This window comes from Urocampus carinirostris, chromosome 12 (assembly GCF_059441175.1).
Source record: "Urocampus carinirostris isolate Australia breed hairy pipefish chromosome 12, RoL_Ucar_1.0, whole genome shotgun sequence".
In the NCBI taxonomy this organism is placed as follows: Eukaryota; Metazoa; Chordata; class Actinopteri; order Syngnathiformes; family Syngnathidae; genus Urocampus; species Urocampus carinirostris.
The window spans coordinates 41,503,617-41,524,703 of record NC_142360.1 but is presented as its reverse complement, the minus strand read 5'-3'; the positions used below and the strand labels follow the sequence as shown (position 1 = coordinate 41,524,703).

The window sequence follows — 21,087 nt, the reverse complement described above, 5'->3', positions numbered from 1 at the left end:
CCTGATCCGTGCATTCAAAAGATAAGACATAGGGGCTTTATCCCAAAATCATCTGACATTTAGCTGATCATACACAATGAAAACGAAGATAGAGCAAGAAACCAAATGTTGAGTAGCGACAATTTTATCGGCCCAAAAATATCAAAAACTGTTGTCTGGGTTTTAATGATGCAATATTGAATAAAAAAACTGAAAAAAAGTAAGATACTTTAATAAAAATCTGAGGGCGCCCTCTGACGGACCCTAGTGGTACTACAACCCTGCAACTTCACATTGGGATCCGATGCACCGCGGTGTTTGCATCGATTTCACGTACTCCTAAAACGCGCAACGACGAGGCGACGAGTCACTTTGAATGATGGATTTTAGGGCTTCGTCGCCGCATCGTTTCTCCGAGACGTCGCTCGCGCGGCTGTGGACCGAAGAGGCGCGCGTCTTATCGGGGCAATAAACTTGCCAAGGCTTTGTCGCGGAATGTGCCGCGAGTTGCGACGGGCGGCCCCATTCCGCGTGTGACTACAACAGTTTAGAGGGACTGGCAAATCCCGGTGACTCACCGGGCCGAGGAGGGGTCTACTTTTGGTAGGCGACGCTGTGATGGTTGGCCACCAGCACCCAATAAGCTTCACTGAATGTTGACATCATACTACTTTGCCCTTCCTGTTCTAAGCCTTGTACCATGCTTGCAGGGACAGTACCTGCTTTTGTCCTTCATCGAGTCCCCATTAGCGATTGACCAATATGGGGTTTCGGATACCGAGTATTAGTATTAAGAGGAGGCCGATCACCGATATCTGGAGCCGATAATCATTTGCTGTAAAAGCTTACAAATTGACGTGAGAAATTTTCAACAACGCAAAAAGAAACAAAGACTATCTATCCATCCAGCCATTATCTAGACCGCTTCTCCTCAGTAGGGTCGCGGGGGTGCCGGAGCCCATCCCAGCAATCTTCAGGCAGTGGGCAGGGGACACCCTCAACTGGTCGCAGGGCACACAGGGACAGACAATTTGCTCGTTCATTCACACCTAGGGACAATTCGGACCGGCCAATTCACCTGACATGCATGTTAGTGGAATGTGGGAGAAAACCGGAGTGCCCGGAGGAAACCCATGCAAGCACGGGGAGAACATGCAAACTCTACACAGGTAGGTTCGCGACCTCAGAACCGTGCCGCACACGCGCTAACCACTGCGCTGCCGTGCTGCCGAAACAAAGAATATTTGTTACGATTTCATATAAAACTTCTTTTTAAAACCTTTTAAAAAAATAAGAACCGATTTTAACTACCATGACTCATCTTTCAGAATTAGGCGCAGCAGCAACTCTTATAAAGATACATCAAAATGAATACGTACATAAAAATGTCAATTCGACCGACATGACTCGCCAATTGGAAAGTGTGGATACTCCTGCTTTAGAGACTGATTGACAAATAGATGTTATGGTAAGAGCTCATCACTCAGATTTCCACTTTAGTGTGCTTTTTATGCTCTCGATCACAAACGCACAGCTTGAATGACCGATTAAAGTTATGATGAGAGCTCATATACGGTATCGGTCTCCACCTGAACGTGCTTCCCTTAATCTTAATCCCACACACACTTTTCTACTACGGACCTTTTTAAAACCTTAATATAGTCAGCCGTCTTGACTCACAGGCATGCCGGGGCGCATAAAACTTTGTATTTATTTTAGTATAGGAAGTTGTGGAGATAAGTCGACACACCTTTATGAAAGGGATTTGGCGTTGTAAAAGGAGCCTCGCTGATGCCCTTTGATCCTTGTTTGGAACTAGGTTAGCAGTCAGGCCTACAAATGCGAAACAAGAAGACCTCAATCCTCCGATGCCTTCACATGAGGTTTTTGTCTTAGAAAGGGGTCTTACAGGTGCTTGAAATCCTTCAAAATGCTTGATATTTATTGTGTTTTCAAGGTCAGGACAATGCTTGAATTTTGGCTGAAGTGCTTCAAAATACTTAATTCTTCCCTGTTTCTTGGCAGTCCGGCTCTGTAGACCGCGCAATAAATGAAGAAAAAAAAAAAAAAAAAAAGGGTGTGTAAAAGTGACACTGACACGCCTGCTCTGGTGGCTTGTCGTGTGAAGCGTCACCACCCCCTACTGGTCGCACTCAATGGGGCCAGCTCTATTTAGAAAGCCTGCTCTTTTGGCTCGGATCACTGAGAAGAGGCGACTCTTTCGGCTCCCAAACGGTATTATCAATATTAATAAAACGAAATGTATATGTTTTGCAGGAATCCCTGAAAAAACAAATTACATTTATATGAAAATATTCACCAATCCACCCTAAAAATTATAAAGTACAAAACAATTTGAGCTTTTTACTTACAGCACAGATAGAAAGTCGGACGTCGACACAAAATCCCTGAAAATGCAAAACGATACAATAAAAAAAAAACACCATAAATAAATGATGATATTTAAAAAAGATTCAATGTTCACCAATTTAGAAACGGATCCTTTGAAAAAACACATCAAAGAACAAGTTCCATCGAGTCAAACAAAAAGCAAAATATTAGTAGTCTCTAATATTGAAAGATTGAATGCACCCTGCTTCAGATATCATTCAAATGAGCTCAAATTTGGCTCATTTTCCTGCTTTTTATACATAAAGTACTTTTTTCCTTTTTTGTCTTCCGTATTGTCTTCACTTATTACCCATAGAGCCCTTTTCCGTGTTTGTAAAAAAGTTCGACCGAGCGTGTGCATCGTTGAAGCAGAATGGCAGAATTCACGTCAGTTTATAGCAGCCCATTGAGATCATAGATAGAAAAAGCCCAATATAGCACAAAGTATGTGCTAGAATCAAGATAGCCACTTTACCAGCTCAGTAGCCTAGATGGTAGTGTGCCCGCTTTGAGACTGGGAGGTCGCTGGTTCGTGCCTCGGCCGAGACATACCTAATTGGTATAATGGCGGCGCCCTCTGGCTGCGGCTGCATCGACTCGCTACAACGGGTCAGGTGTATCGACATTTCGTTCTGTGTACATTGTTACAAAGAATGACAATACAAAGGAAATTATTATTATTATTATTGTTTTAATTATCAAAGTCAACAAAAATTGTTTTTCTGATTGGTGCTGGATTTCTTCCTTTGAAAGTACTGGAGAAATTGGCCTTGAAAAAGCTTGAATTTGGCCACGATTATGGGTGTACAAACCCTAAGCTAAGTCCTAGGCATAGGAAGCTTTTGAATGAACGAGATCCACTGTTGTGCGAGCGTGCAGTTTCCTCCATGAATCATGATTTTTATATCCACGGTTAACACATAAATGTTACAAATGTCCTAGCCACCGCCGCCTACGCCCAAGAGGACAGCTCTATTTAGAAAAGAGGCTCTTTCGGTTCGACTCACTAAGAAGAGCTCTTTCGGCTCCCGAACGGCTCCTCTGATTGTTAGTGCTTTTAATGATAGAGTATCGATAAAAATGAAACTCAATGCCCCGAATGACTTCATAGATGAAGGGATGAGAAAAGGGAATCCGCCGTTTGTTGGTTTCTCCTCCGTCCCTCTTCTGTGATAACAAACTCCAAGCGGACGAGGGAATCGCAACCCCCGACCGGTACGCGGCAATCGTGCGCTGACCCTATCGCACGTCACGTCAGCTCGCCGAGACACCTAGTGGCCGATAAGCGGGACTTGAAAAGTGACATTTCTTTTTTTTTCTCTCCCTAAAGTTTCATCGGACATCAGCGCCACGCTACCTCACGAGCCGAGACGACGGCGGGGCGCGGCGAGACTCTGGGCTCATCTGCGCAAGCATGCTTATCTGACACTCCGACGGTGAGACGCTTTTTAGGCCAGAGCGCCCCTTAAATGCCGACTGATTTCCCTCAAAATGTCTTTGCATTTCAACCGCCTGTCAGTCCCCTCCTGTTATTTTCACCAGGGTGGACCAAACGGCAGAAGCCCGTTTGTTTTCATGTATAATCACTTCATGAGGAATTTCCCAATAGAACAATCATTAAGAACAGGGTTTGTACGGCTGCTTGTAATCCTCAAAAATGCTTGACTCTTAATATTGCGTTTCCAAGTTGAAGAACATTTTTGATGTTTGGGTGAAGTGCTGGAAAATGCTTCCAATCGTTGCCGATGGGCCTGCTCTGGCGGCTTGCCGTGATGCCGTCCTCACGCGAATCGCTGGTCGCACCCAAGAGGACAACTCCATTTAGAAAGGAGGCTCTTTCGGTTCGACTCACTAAGAAGAGCTCTTTTGGCTCCCAAACGGCTCCTCGGATTGTTAGTTCCTTTAAGGATATATTATCAATAATAATAAAACACTATGCACCAAATGACTTCATAGATAGATAGATACTTTATTCATCCCCATATGGAAATTCACACTTCCAGCAGTATCCTTCTGTCATTTATTAACAGGATGGCCTCGGGGTGCTGTGTGGTAGTTTAGCGGATTGGATGACGTCTCATGCTAGGCCAAAAGTTGGACGTCCCTGTAGCAGATGAAATCTTTGTGCCCAGAGTGACACCACCTCGTCTTCACGTAGATAGCAAGTCCGCCTCCTCTCCGCTTCCCGCAGGCTTTTTTGTCTCTGTCTGCCTTAACGGCCCTTAAGCTGGGTAGCTCCGCTTTAGCGTCCGGGTTGCTAGACGTGAGCCACGTTTCCGTAAAGCACAGCAAACTTTGATGTTTTTCACTAGCACAGCCAGTTCGTCGGTCTTATTTGGTAAAAGGTTCACATTTTCCATGATTACAGACGGCATCGACGCCTTAGCTTCGGCTCTGCATCAACGATAGGGCCCCCTCATCTCGCCGGCACAATAATTCTTCAGGGCAAGGAGTTGATTCCTCGAATCAACGCATTTTTGTGCGTTAAAACCCATAACAATGCTCGTGGCGCCTATAATTAGTCATTTCCAGTGTTTTGCAGATAAACTGGAGTGGGGATGAATGAAATGAAAACATAGAATGTAACGAAGGAAAGAAACAATCTCAATGATCGTTTTGTCATTGAACCTTCCCCCCATAAAGCCATCTCATCATTTAATGGTGAGCCTCCGAAAGATCCCCAACCCTTCGGCGTAGGCACTTTCGATGCCATTCGTTTTGGAGTTCAGCGGCCCCCAACTCAAATGAGTTGGAGACCCTTCTTCTAAACCCTTTCCAGCAAAATGAAACACGCCCCCCTCCCTCCAGTTCAAGTGTGTCCTTATGGAGTCCACCGGGTTGTACTGTAAGCTGTTTAGTGCAGATCTTCCGCTAATCCCCTTCTCCTTCTCTCCTTACCGGACGGGAAAGTGTCCATATGGTCCGCAGTCATCTCAATTAAAGGCTCATCTCACTTGACCAATAATGCCACTCGAGAGAACATCCTCCGGTTTGGGAAGGAAACGGTAAACGGTCTGCGATTCTGTGGTGCTTTTGGAGTCACTGAAGAAAGACTCCTCCAAGCGCTTTCCACCAGGTAGAGGTGCTGCTTCCTGCTAGAACAGGGTTTCTGTGGATCCTTGAAAAAGGCATTCAATTCATTACTCTCAAAAAAAGCCTTATTTGGTCAGATGTAGGTAGATACTTTCTTTATCCCCGTAGGGAAATTCACACTTCCAGCAGTATCCTTTGTTGAAAATCAAATAATCATAAAAGAAAAGAAATGGCATACATAAATACCCAATATAACGTGTTGATATAGAGTATTCAAATAGTGCTACACTGTAACTAAAAATAGGGTAATATGCAAATGTGGGGGTGGGGTTTCATGTGGGCTTTTGATCCCCCGGGTGGAGTTAAAGAGCCTCATGGCATGAGGAAGAAATGATCTCCGTCTGTCCGTGGAACAAGACTGTGACAGCAGTCTGCCTTCTGTTTGGAGATGATGCTGTGTCGTAGATGTGATGAATTGTCCAGGATTGACCGCAGCTTGTTCGGTGCCCGTCTCTCAGCTACAGTTGTCTGGCTGTCCAGCTCTGTGCCCACCTTCCTCGCCAGTCTATTAAGACAAGAGGCATCCTTCTTAGCGCTGCCTCCCCAACACGCTGCCGCATAGAAGAAGGCGCTTGCCACAACAGTCTGATAGAACATCTACAGGAGCTTTTTGCAGATGTTGAAGGACGCCAACCTTCTGAGGAAGTAAAGTCTGCTTTGACCTTTCCTGCATAGAGCTTCTGTGTTGGCAGTCCAGTCCAGTTTATTGTCCAGCTGCACACCCAGGTATTTGTAGGTCTGGACAAATTCTACACATTCTCCTTTGATAGTTACAGGAACCGGGTGAGTTCTAGTTCTCCTGAAGTCCACCACCATCTCCCTGGTCTTCAGGTGCAGGATGTTAGCGTTGCTCCATTGGACAAAGTCCTGAAAATGTGAACAGTTTCATAAGATTTCTGATTGTTGGGACCAAAAATATTTGTTTCACGATTCACCGATTTTGCGCGACCGCAATAACGGAACCGTTAAAACGGCGATGTGTTCTCAGTCCGACGTGCGCCTTGGGTCTACCCACAACCCCCATAGAAACTGTGGACAGAGACGTTTACTCTGGAGCATTTCACGACAAGTGTCTGTCCCGTGAAGGTTCCTGGCCGTGGCTGTGCCAGGTCACGTTTACAAGGCACTATGTATTGTGTTTTTAAATTGTGTTTGTTATTTTGTCAACTTGTTCTTAAATGTGATGTCAAAAGTTATAAAAACGGTCTTGAAAAGTCTCGAATGGAACTTGCCTTAGACGGCAAGAACCCTTTCCAATGTGGTTTTTTTCCCTTTTTGTTTTTTAGGGCAGGGTGGGCTTTGGGAGCAGAGCAGGATGAACGCCGGCCACCAGCGCTAGCGCCGCGTGCCGAGGGAACCATGAACTTCCCCAATGGCCAATCCAGCCTCTCCGCCATTGCTACCAGCCTCTCGGAGGTGAGGCCGCCTATCGCCCGTGCCGACTTCTCTTTCCCTTTTTGGAGCCTTCTTAACGACACTGCATTACGTGGATCGGTGATGTGCTCCTCGGCTCGAATTCCTAAAATGCAACGATTTAAAATTCTATTTTCACCGATTTAGAGACACAGATTCTCTGAGAACTCCATTATCACTCAACACCTCTAGAGCCCTTTTCCGTGTTTGTAAACAAGTGTGACGTGTTGAAGCTGCGCGTGCATTGTTGAAGCAGGATGGCAGAATTCATGTCAGTTTAGAGCAGCCCATGGACACAAAAGATGGGAACAGCTCGAATGAGCACCAAGTATGTGCTAGCAGCAAGATATCAACTTTAGTTATCAAAGTCCCTTTGAGTGGCACTGCATTCTTTTCCTTTAAAGGTACTGAATAATTAAAAATTTGAGCTTGAAAGTGCTTGAATTTGGCTGTGAAAAAGGTGTCTGTACCCTGCACTTAACTGCACGTACCCGCACATACTTGCACGCGCAACAAAAGAGCTATCTATCTAGATAGATGGATAGAGTAATTAAAAACCTGACCTTGAATGTGCTTGAATTTGGCCGTGAAAAAGGTGTCTGTACCCCGCACGTACTCGCACGCGCGACAAAAGAGCGGCGATGACGACTTCAGCCAGAAGATGGCGTCGGCGAGTCGACCATTTTCGAAGTTCCGTTTCGGTTCCCGGAAGCGCAAGTGTTTTTTTCCATTCTCAAAGAAAACGTGTCGGTGTGTCCGTTCCAGAGGAGCAGCAGCTCGGAGTCTCTGAGCGACAAGGCGTCCGGCGAGCTGAAGAAGAGCTTCGACGCCGTCGTCTTTGACGTTCTGAAGGTCACGCCTGAAGAATATGCCGTGAGACTCTTTTATGTGTTTTTTGATATTTGAGCCGAGCCAGGGGTCTCCAACGCGGCGCTCCCTGAAAACGCTTGAATTGTAATCTTGCCAAGTGCTTGAAAACGCTTGAAATGATTTCCATGACACGACGCTTTGAAAAAGGAGAAACCTAATGACCAGTCCTCATTGAAGAGTTGTCCAGTGAAGCGTGACTGCCCCCTACTGTCGCATCCAAGAGGACGGCTTCATCAGAATAACCGTGGGAAATTGGTGTCTTTTTCGAGGAGCGGCTCTTCATTAAGAGCCGACTCTTTTGACTCCCAAACGGCTTTTCCAATTTTTTTATTAGCGAACATTATACACCAAATGATTGAGTAATCGGTCATTTCATTTTGCAGACCTCTGTAAAACGCGCACAAAAAATAGGAACAGATCTAGAAAAACAATCTTGGCTTTTTACACACTGAACAGATTTGAAATCTAGCAATACCACAAAATCCTTGAAAATGCAAAACGATCAAATATCATAGAAATAGGAACTCTTCGGGGCTATAACTTAATCACGAAATGCAAAAGTAATGAACCAATGAAAGAAAATACCTCCTGAAAGACACGCAAATAAAATAAGTAAAACAAAATACTGCAAATAACCATGACAGTAAACCTTTAGTACAAAAGTACTGCCACATAAAACGACACAAATATTACAGTATTACTACAAAGATACTGCTATGGAAATTCTAAACGGTAAATGGTTTGCATTTCTATAGCGCTTTTCAAGTCACCGAAGTCCTCCCGGAGCGCTTCACAATCTGCTTCACACTTACAAAAGCCCATCGCAGTCGTGCGCACAGTATTCTATCAAAATACTTTTACAGAAATACTGCAGGAATACGACTAAAATGTGACTGCAGGAATTCTACCAAAATACTTTGACAGAAATAAGACAAAAATACTACTAAAATAGGATTGCAGGGATTGTACAAAAATACTTTTGCAGAAATACTGCAGAAATACTACTAAATTGTGACTGCAGGAATTCTACAAAAATACTACCAAAAAATGGAACTGCAGTAAGATCAAAAACGGTGCTAGAACTCAAATGGACTGAACCATTCAAAGCAGTGGAGGATTTCACACGCTGTGTTTATATATCCTTTTTTTCGTGGTATTTAAGCCTATCTTGTATTTTGAAAATGCTGTCATTTCTGGGGGTGCTTAAGTTCCGCCCACGGTTTGAAGTATGGCGCACCTTGGCCTGCTTATTTTATTCCCTTAGCAAAGAGGAGAACTCGAGCCTTCGTTTTGAACACTAGGGGGCACTCTCTTACTTCTCCTGTGTGGTTGAGAAGCAGTGGGATTTTTCTGAGATTTCTTTCCCAATTTCCTCCCCAGGGCCAGATTACGCTCATGGACGCTCCGGTCTTCCAAGCCATCCAGCCTGAGGTGAGAATCCTTTTCCCAGTGAAAGTTTCCATGATCTCATAACGGTGGCGCTTTGACACTAAGAGACCAACCCCAATTTAGTAGAATAATACTTTCTTTTTTTATTTTTTTTTAAATATATTAAAATCATGTATTCGTTTTATTCAAAATACAACAGTATTATTGGTAGAGTACACTGATCAAGGGACCCCCCCCCCCCCCCTCCCAATCAGTCGATTTCTTAAAGAAGAAATCCGCTTCCTCTTCCTAGTATGTGCGTAAACATTCTACTGTATCTCCAGCGTGCTTAGAACTTTGACATTTTTATTTTATGTTTTTATTGCTGTTGAGCCATTTCTTTTGAAATGAAGGTGGAATAAGAAAGCTCGACGCGGTTGAGAAATTGGTTGGATCACTTTTTTTTCGGCCACTTTCTACCACGGAGGAGGAAGTCTCGAAGCTCTTGTAGGTTTTAGATGAGGGGATGGCGTAGTTTCCAATAATCTGTGGTCTGTGCAGCCCTTTTTAGACTCTTTGGGATTAAGGGCATCACAAATAAACAGGACTTGACTCCCGTTTTTCTTCTATTTCGTTTATTTCCTAGCCTTTTATGTATTTTTTCCGCTTTTTTTCTCACTTTGCTCTTGGGTCATTCGACTTGTTTTTTTTCCTTTACGTTGCCTTCACCGTATCGGCGAACGACGCTCCGCGTGGCGCCGCCGATCCATTTCCGGGACCGGACCGAGTATTCCGACGTGGAGAAACGGAGTGGGAGAGAAGCGGTTCAGTCGAGGACATTTATGACCAAGTTACAAAATAAATGCGCCAAAAAGCACCTTCCGTTTCAGTGCCTTCCAACTCGGAAGCCTCTACGAGAGTTGCACTTGCAGTGGGGACAAAACTAGAGTGTTTTCTTTCAAGAGAGACAAACCAGGTCCATATTCTCCACAGGGTTCAAAAAGAGCATTTAAATGACTTTAGGTTGGTCTCGGATTGGTACAATTTTGTATGCGACCCTCGCTCTTACTGTAGTTTTATACGTATGAAAACATTTTTGGGAGCGCGCGCTTCGAATCCAGTGTGCCTTATAGCAGGGTCTGAAATAAGGTCTGCCCGGACGCCCGGGACGTGCAACTTTTACGCCCGGCGTACAACTTTCACAACGTCTCTACACAAAAAAATCTTTCGTTTTTATTTTTTCCAAATCAAACGTTTGCTTTATTCCAATTTCAAAATCTTTGTTCGGTTTGGACATTTCGGAATTTCGGTTCGTTAGCCAATTTGCTTACTCGGCAGCCAATCTGAAGCCCGCATCGAATAACTTTGTGCTTCCGGACTCTCCTGAGCGTTATAAGATCATTTTCCAAAGTAGACGCACGGAGAACACAAGCAAAATGGAGAAGTGGTTAGGAATCGAGCCGAAACCTCTGCCCCAGAAGAAATATTCAAAAGAAGCTAACAAAATGGATGACGCTACAAAACGTAAACGTACATGAAAAGTATCGCGGATAAAGGAGTTCACGTGGCTTGTAGCAGACGACGCAACGCCAACATTGCATGAATGAAGATGAGTAAGTAGAGTTACATACTGATGACAGATGGAAAATATCGATGTCATATACATGCAATGAATGTTATAAGTAGATTTATAATATACTTAATTTTAAAGAATTGTTCCGTTATATATTCTTATTATTAATCCTTAAAACTTCGAAACAATGTTTTTTTGCGATGAGTCGTCCAGCTCAGTAGCCTAGATGGTAAGGCGCCCGCTTTGAGACTGGGAGGTCGGTGGTTCGCGCCCCGGCCGAGTCATTCCTAAGACTTAAAAAGTGGTCGGCGGCGCCCTCTGTTGGCTGCGGCTGCATCGGCTCGCTACAACGGGTCAGGTGCAATCGACATTTCGTTCTGTGTACATTGTTACACAGAATGACAATACAAGGAAATTATTATTATTATTATTATTATTATTATTGTGTTTCAAGTTGTGAAAAACGGGTGGTCCGCAGCGTTGCTTATAGTGTGGAAAATACGATGCATTTTTAAGCAAAATGTTGGCCGAAGCGCAACACGTCTTTATTTGCGTGTACTCGGGCAAGCTCGCAAAATTACAACTGGAATTTTACTCGGGGGTAAAACAGGAAAGAAATTCCCCCAAGAGGACATGAGAGGATCTCTTTGTTTGGACGTCGAAAATGAAATTTCACGCATGCTAGCGTTCCCGGCCGCCTTTGTTTTCTCTCCACTTTAGACGGGATCCGAGATGCGCTTTCCTGATCTTCTCAACAACAGCCCTAGCCTTTCCTCCAGAAGACGAAATGATTGAGTATTGGAAGCTCACCTCGGTTTGACCTTATCGCAGCCAGGTCCAAAGTCCGGTCCGGGGGCCAGTTACGGCCCGCGATCATAAAATGAATAATACGAGGCCCGGCAGTCTTGTTGACCGCAGGAGACGATCCATTTGAACAAAAAACAAATTCACCGTTTCATTGGCCACCTTGCTCCTGGCTTTCTGTGAGAATTATAACCCGGTTTCCAAAACGGCGACTGTCAATTCTACAAAAAAGGACCGTTGATTGTGAGGGCCACCACACTTAGGATGGAGTGAACTTTTGTCATTATTATCCCAAATTTCTGCACAGTACATTAAATATGGCAAAACTAGAGAACACGCTTTTAGATATCTTTGTTTGGAAAACACACATCAGACACATACAATCGAATTTACTGTCTGGTGTAATTCTGATACGGTATCTAAGGCAACCCCCTCCCTTTTTACCGCCAGGTCTAGTTTTGCCTCGATACTTGATAAAAAGTGTCGCGTCACCGGCTCTCCCGATGTGAGAAGGACGTCCGACGTGGAAGGAGTAAACCCTATTTTGTAAAGTCTGTTTTGGAACACCTTGATGAAGCACGCTCTTGAAAAAGGATCCGTCCGGTGGGCCGGAGCTCCAAAGCGCCTGCTAAAGTCATCGCCTCCGATGGCGTGCACAGGATGTGTTGAGCACATCTGGGCCAGAATCGGGACTCTGGAGGCAGCTGTGTTTCTCTGACCCCTGTTGTTGTTTCTGATCAAAACAAGTGGGGGGGGGGGCAAGTCAGACTGTCGACTTGCGGCACGGAGCGCAATCAGTGGAAGGTTCTGCTCGGTCTGGCCGCAATCTGATGTTCGCATCATCCACAAGCCCTGTTTTCCTTCCCGCTGGAGCCAATCCCCCTCACGTATCTGGCCCCTTGCCGCTTTTTCAGTCAGTTTTTCCATCGTACCTTCGCTCTCGTTCCGGCACGTCGCACGCTTTCGGATCTCCCGAGGTTTCGGTTCGCCGTGTCGACAAGGGGGTTAAGAACCGCTTGCGGTATCTCTCATTAGGTCCTCCGCATCTGCGGTCGTCATCTTCCTCTGGCGGTTGAAACCGTACTTCCCGCGACGTGGTTTTCAGTCCTACCGGATCGACTCCTGTTACTAAAACCCGTATACGTCAATAAGCGTCACTGTGATTTTATTAAGCATCATTTGGACTTTCATGCGCCCATCTGTCTTGCCTTGGGCAGCATTCAAGGCTTTTCCACTCTCGGGCCTTCTTGCAGACAGGACTGTGGAACTCATTCAAACACTATACTATGGTAATCGCAGGACAAATCAAGATTTAGAAGTCAAAACGGATGGTGCTGCTATAGACGCTGTATCAGAAATGAAGTTTTTAGGGGTCATAATAGACAAGAAATGAAGCTGGAAAACACACATCAGACCCATACAAACTCAGGTATCTAAAAGCATTTCAATCATTGATAAAGCCAAATTCATTTTAAACTATAATGCATTCGATTTATGATATTGTTCTCTCGTTCTGCCTTACTTATCATATTGTGCAGAAGTCTGGGGCAATCGTTCCAAAAGTTCACTCCTTTTTATCCTCCAAAATGTGCAATTAGAACCATATCTTAATCATACTCCTATTTTATTCCTGCAGTCCAAATGATTAAAATTGTTTCACTGCACGACTGCTATTTAAAGTCAACAAAAACATAGTGCCAGAAAACATCCATAAATGATTCATTCGGAAAGAGGTAAATTATAACTTGAGGGGCTGTCGTAATTTCAAAATCCCAAAGGTGAGAACCACCAGGAAAAGTATGTGCGTGTCTGTGTGCGGAGTCCAACTTTGGAACAATTTACAAGATGAGATCAAACAATGTCCGACTATTTACGTGTTCAAATTGAAATACAAAAAAACATTCCTGGCGGAATACAGAGATGAAGAAAATGGGCTAGATAGATAGATACTTGATTCATCCCCTTTGGGAAATTCACATTTCCAGCAGCATCCCTTCTCTGAGAACAATACAATAATAAAGCAAAAGGAATACAATATACAAATACCCAGTGTGACGCGCTAATACCCACTGTAGCGTGTTGTATCGAGTATTTAAATAGTGCTACATAAAATACACACTGCAATAAAAGTACGGTAATATGCAATGTAGTGGGTGTGGTTTCATGTGGGCTTTTACTCCCCCGGGTGGAGTTAAAGAGCCTCATGGCATGAGGAAGAAAAGATCTCTTCATTCTGTCCCGTGGTACAAGACTGTGACAGCAGTCTGTCGCTGAAGCTGCTCTTCTGTCTGGAGATAATGCTGTGTAGTGGATGCGATGAATTGTCCACGATTGACCGCATCTTTTTCAGTGCCCGTCTCTCAGCTACTGTTGTCAGGCTGTCCAGCTCTGTGCCCACAACAGAGGGGCATCGGAAGCGAGGGTCCGGGTGAGGTCGGGCCAAAAGGGCTCTCCTACAAAAATATTCCGCTCTTTTTAAAGGAATAGTGTTTTTGATTTGTCCACGAGATGTCACTGTCATGAGTCGTGTAACTCGGGAAGACTACGGAGACTGAAAGAGAGCAAAAAGCAACCCTTTTCTTCCATTTTACCCAAAGACGGACGATAAGAATGGAAAGTAATTGTTTTTAAAGGAATAAAAAATAGGGAAGATGAATTGGAAAAAGAGGCAAAATAAGGGAAATAAATGAATGAAAGAGAAACCAGACCGAAAGAGTCATTTTCTTTTTTTCTTTTCATTTAAATTTTTGATTGATCTTTCTTTTTTTTTTTTTTTTGACTTCTGCTTTTTTTCTTTTTTCTCTTTTTTTTCTCTTACTTCTGTACTTTGAGTCTCCGTATTTTGTCTTCTTCCGTTGCGCTTTTAGCAGGCGTTTTTGGTGGCACAACAGAATAGGGCCACATCTAGTGGGAAAATAATAAGGCCTCTCTGGAAATTGTCGATGACTCCCTCGGCCTTGCTGACATTTAGTAAGAGGTTATTTTATACCTGAACCCGTACCGAGATCCGACCTCCACTTCGGGTTCTGTGCCTAATCCAAAACAAAAAGGTTTTTCGTAACGCGTCGGCGGACGTTTTTTTTCCGTTTTCGGGATTTCAATTCCCCCGATGTCGTGTGTTTTCAGGAGCTGTCGAGTTGCGGTTGGAACAAGAAGGAGAAGCACAGTTCTTCTCCAAACGTGGTGGCCTTCACCCGCCGCTTCAACCAGGTGAGCAACGGGCCGTCTTGCGCGTCTTTCCATCACCGGTAGAGACACTCCATATCCATTTCGTCTCACTCAAAGTTTTCCATCTCTCTTTTCTGGGTGCTGTCCGAGGTGTTTCCTTTTTTCCAGGCATGATTCAGTGCCAAAATACTGTTACGGACAAAACGACCCAAATTCAACACACTTTTTACTGGAATTCCATTGATTTCATTGTTCCTGCACACGCACTCCTTACTATTTACCACTGGTGACTGATAACTAAATAGCTGTATACAAACTGACCGCCTTATTTGAGTATTTGACTTTATAGTTTTATTTCATGCATGTAATGTTTGTTCCATTTTGGCCTGGTCCTCCTAGAAGGGGAATGACCTCATGTGCGGTCTCTTCTCAAGGTTCATTCATTTTCCTCATGCCGAGGTTATGAGTATTTCCTTGCCCTCATGGAAGCATTAGATCAGGGGAAGGCGTCATAATAGTCTGTAATAATTTGTGGTCCGTGCAGCCCTTTGAGACTTCTTGTGATCAAGGGCCAAACAAATACACGTGACTTGACTTGGAAATAAGGTTTGGATGCAAGTATATACATTAGAGAGAATATCTCTTTGAGGAGAAATTCAGCGTGCTCGCTTGAGACAGCGCCACTAAAACTGTACTCCGTAGTATTTTTAGGTAAGTATAAACACGCTCACCTTCCTCAATCCTCGTTGGTAGATCGAGGGTTGCGCGTTATATCGTGAATTTTGGAGGAACAATCGGCAACCGGAGGAAGTGTTACTTTGCGTTTTGCTCTATGTAAGGATGCGTTAAAAAGGCAACTGGTATTTGCGCTCCAGATCCCGAACCACGATTCAAGATGCGGGGGCGGTCTGAGAAAAAAAGGGATCGGGCGGCCGGACTCCTGCCGAGCGGCAGTAATCCTCGTTCTTCACGCGTAGCTTTGCTGGCACGGGTGCAAGCCAGCAGTGGAGCCCAGCCCGGCAATTAAACGAGAGGCTCCGATGAGAATTTACAGCCCGTCTTGAATTTAGGAGGTCTTTTTTCACCGTCGCTGATGTCGTTATGACTTGGATCCTGTGATACCGGATGTTGAGGCCAGCGTTCCAAGGCTTAAAGGGATTACACAAAAAAAAAAACATGTTTTTTTCAATTGGGCACACAACGTAGGAGATAGGTTCCATAATATTCCAGGCGCTACAGATCTCAAGAAATGGTTTCTCAAAGTAGACAGCTCGACTTCATATCCCCTAGAGCTCTGACGTCACCGAAAGACAACAAGGACCAAAACGATGAAAAACTTCTTCATTTGGAGCAGGATGTTACAACGTTTACTCTCAAAAAAACAATAATGCCGACGGATTAAAAAAAAATCGCCTGAAAGCATTTCTGCATTGTTTGACGATTTTCCTTGAACCGTTTGGCTTCATTACTCCGCTTTGAAAATAGACGTACTCAACAGATGATTTTCCAAACTAGCCTTTGACCTTTTGAGTGACACTGCTTTTGGCCAATTGCAAGCTTTTTTCGGCCTTTCGCCTGCGACAACCTATGAGGGCCTGTTTTGAAAAACCCCAAAAAGCAAAACATCATAAACAATTCGGCTTCAAAAACTTTAGCCAATCGTGACTGATTCAAATTTAGATGGACAGATTGATTATCCAATGAATTCCAACATAAATATAGACACATTTGCAGCGTGTATTCAACGAAGAGCCAAAAACTTAACATGCGCATATCCAACCCGAGATCCATTTTATGCGTGAGCGTTACGATCATCGATTTGACTTCTAGAAAGAGAAGTCGAAACAATGACTGAAAACTTGCCAAAATGAAAAACACAAATACAACGTTTTAAGGGCTGTAAACCGGTCGTCTCCGAACGGCCACTTTTGCAAACGCTTCGACTTAATATTAGAAAAACGTGTCGAATACGAGGTTTTTCCGATTGTGATCAAAATTGACAAGGTGTACCAGGTAGGGTTTCAAGATATTGTCTCACCTGTTTTCCAGATAATTTGACCATGCTACACTCATCTGCTGTTATGTCATTGCAAAAAATAATAATCAATTCAGGCGAGATAAAAGCCCAATTCAAAACGTTGAGAGAGAGTTCCCTATTCAGAAGAGAGCAAAAGCGTCCAAACGGTTCAAGAAGAGCAATCGATTGTACCTCTTGGATTGGGGTTTGAGGCCAATTGGACAGGAAGGCTAAGGGCTTAAAAACCTCAATATTTCCTGTCTCGCGGTTTACGCAGGTTTCGAATTTCTCAACCCATACCATCCATTATCTGCACCGCTTATCCTCAGTAGGGTCGCGGGGGGGCTGGAGCCCATCCCAGCTTTCTTTGGGCAGTGGGCAGGGGACACCCTCAACTGCTTGCCAGCCAATCACAGAGACGGACAAATCGCTCGCTCATTCCCACCTAGGGACAATTTGGAACGGCCAATTTACCCTGCCCGGAGGAAACTCCCGCAAGCACGGGGAGAACATGCAAACTCCACACAGGAGTTTCGATCTCATAACCTCAGAACTGTGCCGCACACGCGCTAACCACTGTGCCGCCGCGCTGCCCATCTCTCAACTTGCGTACGTTTCATCCAGACGAGCTTCTGGGTGGTTCGGGAGATCCTCCACGCTCAGACGCTGAAGATCCGAGCCGAGGTGCTGAGTCTCTACATCCGGACCGCCAAGGTACGCCAAAACCCCCCCGAGTACCCCGGACGGCCGGAATGGCAAACACTGGCCTGACGTCTGCTTTCTTTCCTGTAGAAATTGTGCGAGATGAACAACCTTCACGCCGTCATGGCGGTGGTGTCGGGCCTGCAGAGCGCTCCCATCTTTCGTCTGACTAAAACCTGGGCGGTGAGTATCTTTAACCCCGCTCGGTAGCAGAGAGCAGGGCAGCGATCGGGACGCTTTTGATGTCTAACACATGTGGCAAAACAAAACGGATGAGCGAGTGTGACAAAATCAACACCGGCTCCGAAATGGGGCCGATCTATATTATCCTAACATGAACTCTCTTATATTGAAAACAAGGTTTCCTCTAAGATGCTCGGACCCCCTCTGTGCACAAGAAAAACCCCGCGGCGCATCAAAATCGGGGCTCCAAATGGGGACTGTGTAAAAGGAGCCATCTTGCTATACGTATAAATGAAATGATCTGCATTTATATAGCGCTTTTCAAGTCAATGACTTCCCAAAGCGCTTTACATTGTGCTTCACCTTTCCCAATAGCGGCCGTGATCTGTGCAGCCATGTAAGGCGCTAACCTGCGTATTGGGGGTTCAGTGTCTTACCCAAGGACACTTCGGCATGTAACACGGACAAGCCGGGATTCGAACTGGGATCCCTTAATCCTAAAACGATCGCTCTACCTCCTGAGCTACTGCCGCCCCCAAAGAAATATACACTCAGACATATGTGCCATGGAATTAGATGAGCACATAGATAAATCATCGAATCGCTAAAGATGTTACAGAGACAGAATGTATTCACTTATTTATGCATTTTATCATCTATTTTGGTATTTATTTCGTCAAGTTATGTTTATTTAGTAGAGTACATCACAGGCGCCGCTCTCTACCAAATAAGACCGAGGAACTGGTTGTGCTGGTGAAAAACATCAAAGCGTACAGGGAGTGCCGTTTGCTGTGTTTTACGGAAACGTGGCTCACGTCTGGCATCCCGGACGCTAACGTGGAGCTCCCTGGAGACAGACAGAGACACTTTAGCCTGTGGAAAAGCAGAGAGGAGGCGGACTCGCTATCTACGTGAACACGAGGCGGTGTCACCCTGGGCACAAAGATTTCCATCTGCTGCAGGGACGTCCAACTTTTGGACTAGCCTGTGACCTCATCCATTCCGCTGTGGCTAAACGACAAACACAGCACCCTGAGGCCATCCTGTTCATCTTTTAATAAACAACACAAGGATACTGCTGGAAGTGTGAATTCCCCTACGGGGATGAATAAAGTATCTATCTATCTTTCTATCTATTTGTTAGTGAGATATTGACAAAAAATAGAAACAATGTAAAACTTAATGCAATAACTGATGTCTGCGGGCCTTTTAGGTCATAATTTGTCAAAAACAGGAGCTCGAAATTCTTGAAAATGCTTGAATTTGTTGTGTTTTCAAGGATTGAAAAGTGCTTGAGATTTGGGTGACATGCCTGTAAACGTTTAAAATCGTTGCCATGTTTCTCAGCAAGTTTGCTTAAAAATGACGCAGGCGCTGCGTTTCGGTGTCTCGGCTTTGCCGTTTCATTTCTTCTTCCCTGGCGACTCGCTGCATAGGGCACGAGTTTGTCAGGCATCGCCCCCTATGGGACTGGTGCATGCCACATCTAAACAGGGCACTATTAAATGTAATAGTGCAAGGATGAAGTATCAATTACAGACATTTCTTATGGGCCATGCATCAAATGGCGGCGTTAATGGGAAGAATTACAAGCTCATTCTGAGCCAACAACACCCATATGGGGAAAAAACGAATGCATTTGCGATTGACTCCAGATCTGAAAATCATACGCAAGATAAAAGACGGGAGATCTATTTCTGGCTCTGCAAAATCCATCAGATTTCCTCTTTTCTAGTCCCGGAGAAGTTTGAAAATTGGCTTTGAAAGTCCTTGAATTTGGTCATCCAAAATGTGTAGTGACCCCGGAGACGAGGGGGAACATCGTTACGGAATCGGCCGCGTCCCAAATGTCTTTTTGCGACGGTCGTCCTCATCGTCCCGTCTTTGCATCCTTCTAGTTGCTGAGTCGCAAGGACAAAGCCACCTTCGATCGTCTGGATTTCCTGATGTCCAAAGAAGACAATTACAAGCGACTGCGGGACTACATCAGCAGCCAGAGCATGGTGTCCTGCATACCCTATCTAGGTAACTCGGATGACTCACAAATTCATTCCAACGCATGAAATAGGAATACAAATATTCCACAGATCCGCCCCAAAAACCGTCAAATACAAAACAATTTGGAACAGATCGCATGTCGATTGACGACACAAAATGCCTGAAAATGCAAAACGATACGATCCATTATCTGCATTGCTTATCCTCAGTAGGGTCGCGGGGGTGCTGGAGCCCATCCCACCTATCTTCAAGTAGTGGACAGGGGACACCCCTCGACGCGTTGCCAATAGAGACAGACAATTCGCTCGCTCATTCACACCTAGGGATGATTTTGATTCGGCCAATCAATTTGACATGCATTTTTTTGAAATGTTGGAGGAAACCGGAGTGCCTGGAGGAAACCCACACAAACACAGTGAGCACATGCAAACTCCACTCAGGATGTTCGATCTCATGACCTCAAAACTGTGCTGCACACGCGCTAACCACCTCGCCGCCGTGCTACTGTCACTCTAAAATAAATAAATGATAACGATGAACTATATACAATTATATTTGAACCAATTTAGACCTTCTGAAAAGCACACAAAGAAAAAGCAAAAAATCTTCAATCTCTAAGATGGAAAGATTGAATGCACTCTGCCTCAATATTATTCCATTTTCTACTTTTTCTACAGTTCTTTTTTTGTCTTCCGTATCGAACTCCGTTATTACCTGACACCTATCGAGCCTGCCCTCGTGAACGAGTGTGACGCAGCCGATTGTCGAGGTAGAATTGTCGCGAGCCAGAAACGGAAACGGGACCGTTTTTACTCCGTTTTATTCAGAAAGAGTTGGCAGTGCTCGCATCCGCCATCCGATGATCGTCGGTCACGGGTAGCGGACGGCAGATACGCGGAAGCGGCGCTTCCGTGTCGAGCGAGGGTCGTCGTAGGCGGCGAGAAAACCGGTCGATGGCCGGGACGGAGGAGCAAAAGCGGTAACCGGTCCAGAAAAAAGGTCGGCGACAGCTATCAGGCGGGAGAAAACGGGTCAGGAGAACATCTGAATATCTGTGCAGAGCTTGCCTCGCTGACAGCGTAGGTTCGCAGACGGTCTGACAGCTTCCTCTTGGAAGACGGGGCATTAAAAAGAGTCCAAGAGCCAATAAGATCCCGTGGCTGTTGGCGCCAACGGGGCCGCCGCAGGTGCCCCGAATCGGCAATCATGACAAGAGTAGCAGAATCCGTGTTAGTTTATAGCATTGCGGCAAACAACTTGGCTTTTGTTGCGGTGGAGAGGTCAAGTAAGCGCACCAGTTCTTCAAAAGACTTTTAATCGGACATATTGATGAACAAATGGGAGCGTGCAATTGAACTCCGATGGCGTAATCCCTCGTCGTTTTACCGTAAAGGGATTTGGCCGATCGTTGAAGGCCTCGAATTCACGACTCTAGAAACGTGGAACGCTCTTCGATCCGCTTTGCAGAAACGGAAACCCGTTCATAAGATTTCTATCGGTTTGAAAGGAGAATCGGTCGGCTTCAGAA

General features: G+C 44.9%; 1 protein-coding gene across 4 annotated transcripts in view; it reads left to right on the top strand.

Moving 5' to 3' along the window:
• ralgps2 (Ral GEF with PH domain and SH3 binding motif 2) overlaps positions 1–21,087 on the top strand; it is a 94,558-nt gene that overhangs the window by 26,346 nt on the left and 47,125 nt on the right. For all 4 annotated transcript variants that reach the window (XM_088349156.1, XM_088349155.1, XM_088349154.1 and 1 more), the window contains exons 2-9: positions 3,701–3,806; positions 6,750–6,879; positions 7,642–7,749; positions 9,127–9,177; positions 14,618–14,701; positions 17,301–17,390; positions 17,469–17,561; positions 19,460–19,586. In XM_088349156.1, the coding sequence (XP_088205282.1) occupies positions 6,823–6,879; positions 7,642–7,749; positions 9,127–9,177; positions 14,618–14,701; positions 17,301–17,390; positions 17,469–17,561; positions 19,460–19,586 (610 nt within the window). In that variant the 5' untranslated portion in view covers positions 3,701–3,806; positions 6,750–6,822. The remainder of the gene's footprint in view (positions 1–3,700; positions 3,807–6,749; positions 6,880–7,641; positions 7,750–9,126; positions 9,178–14,617; positions 14,702–17,300; positions 17,391–17,468; positions 17,562–19,459; positions 19,587–21,087) is intronic.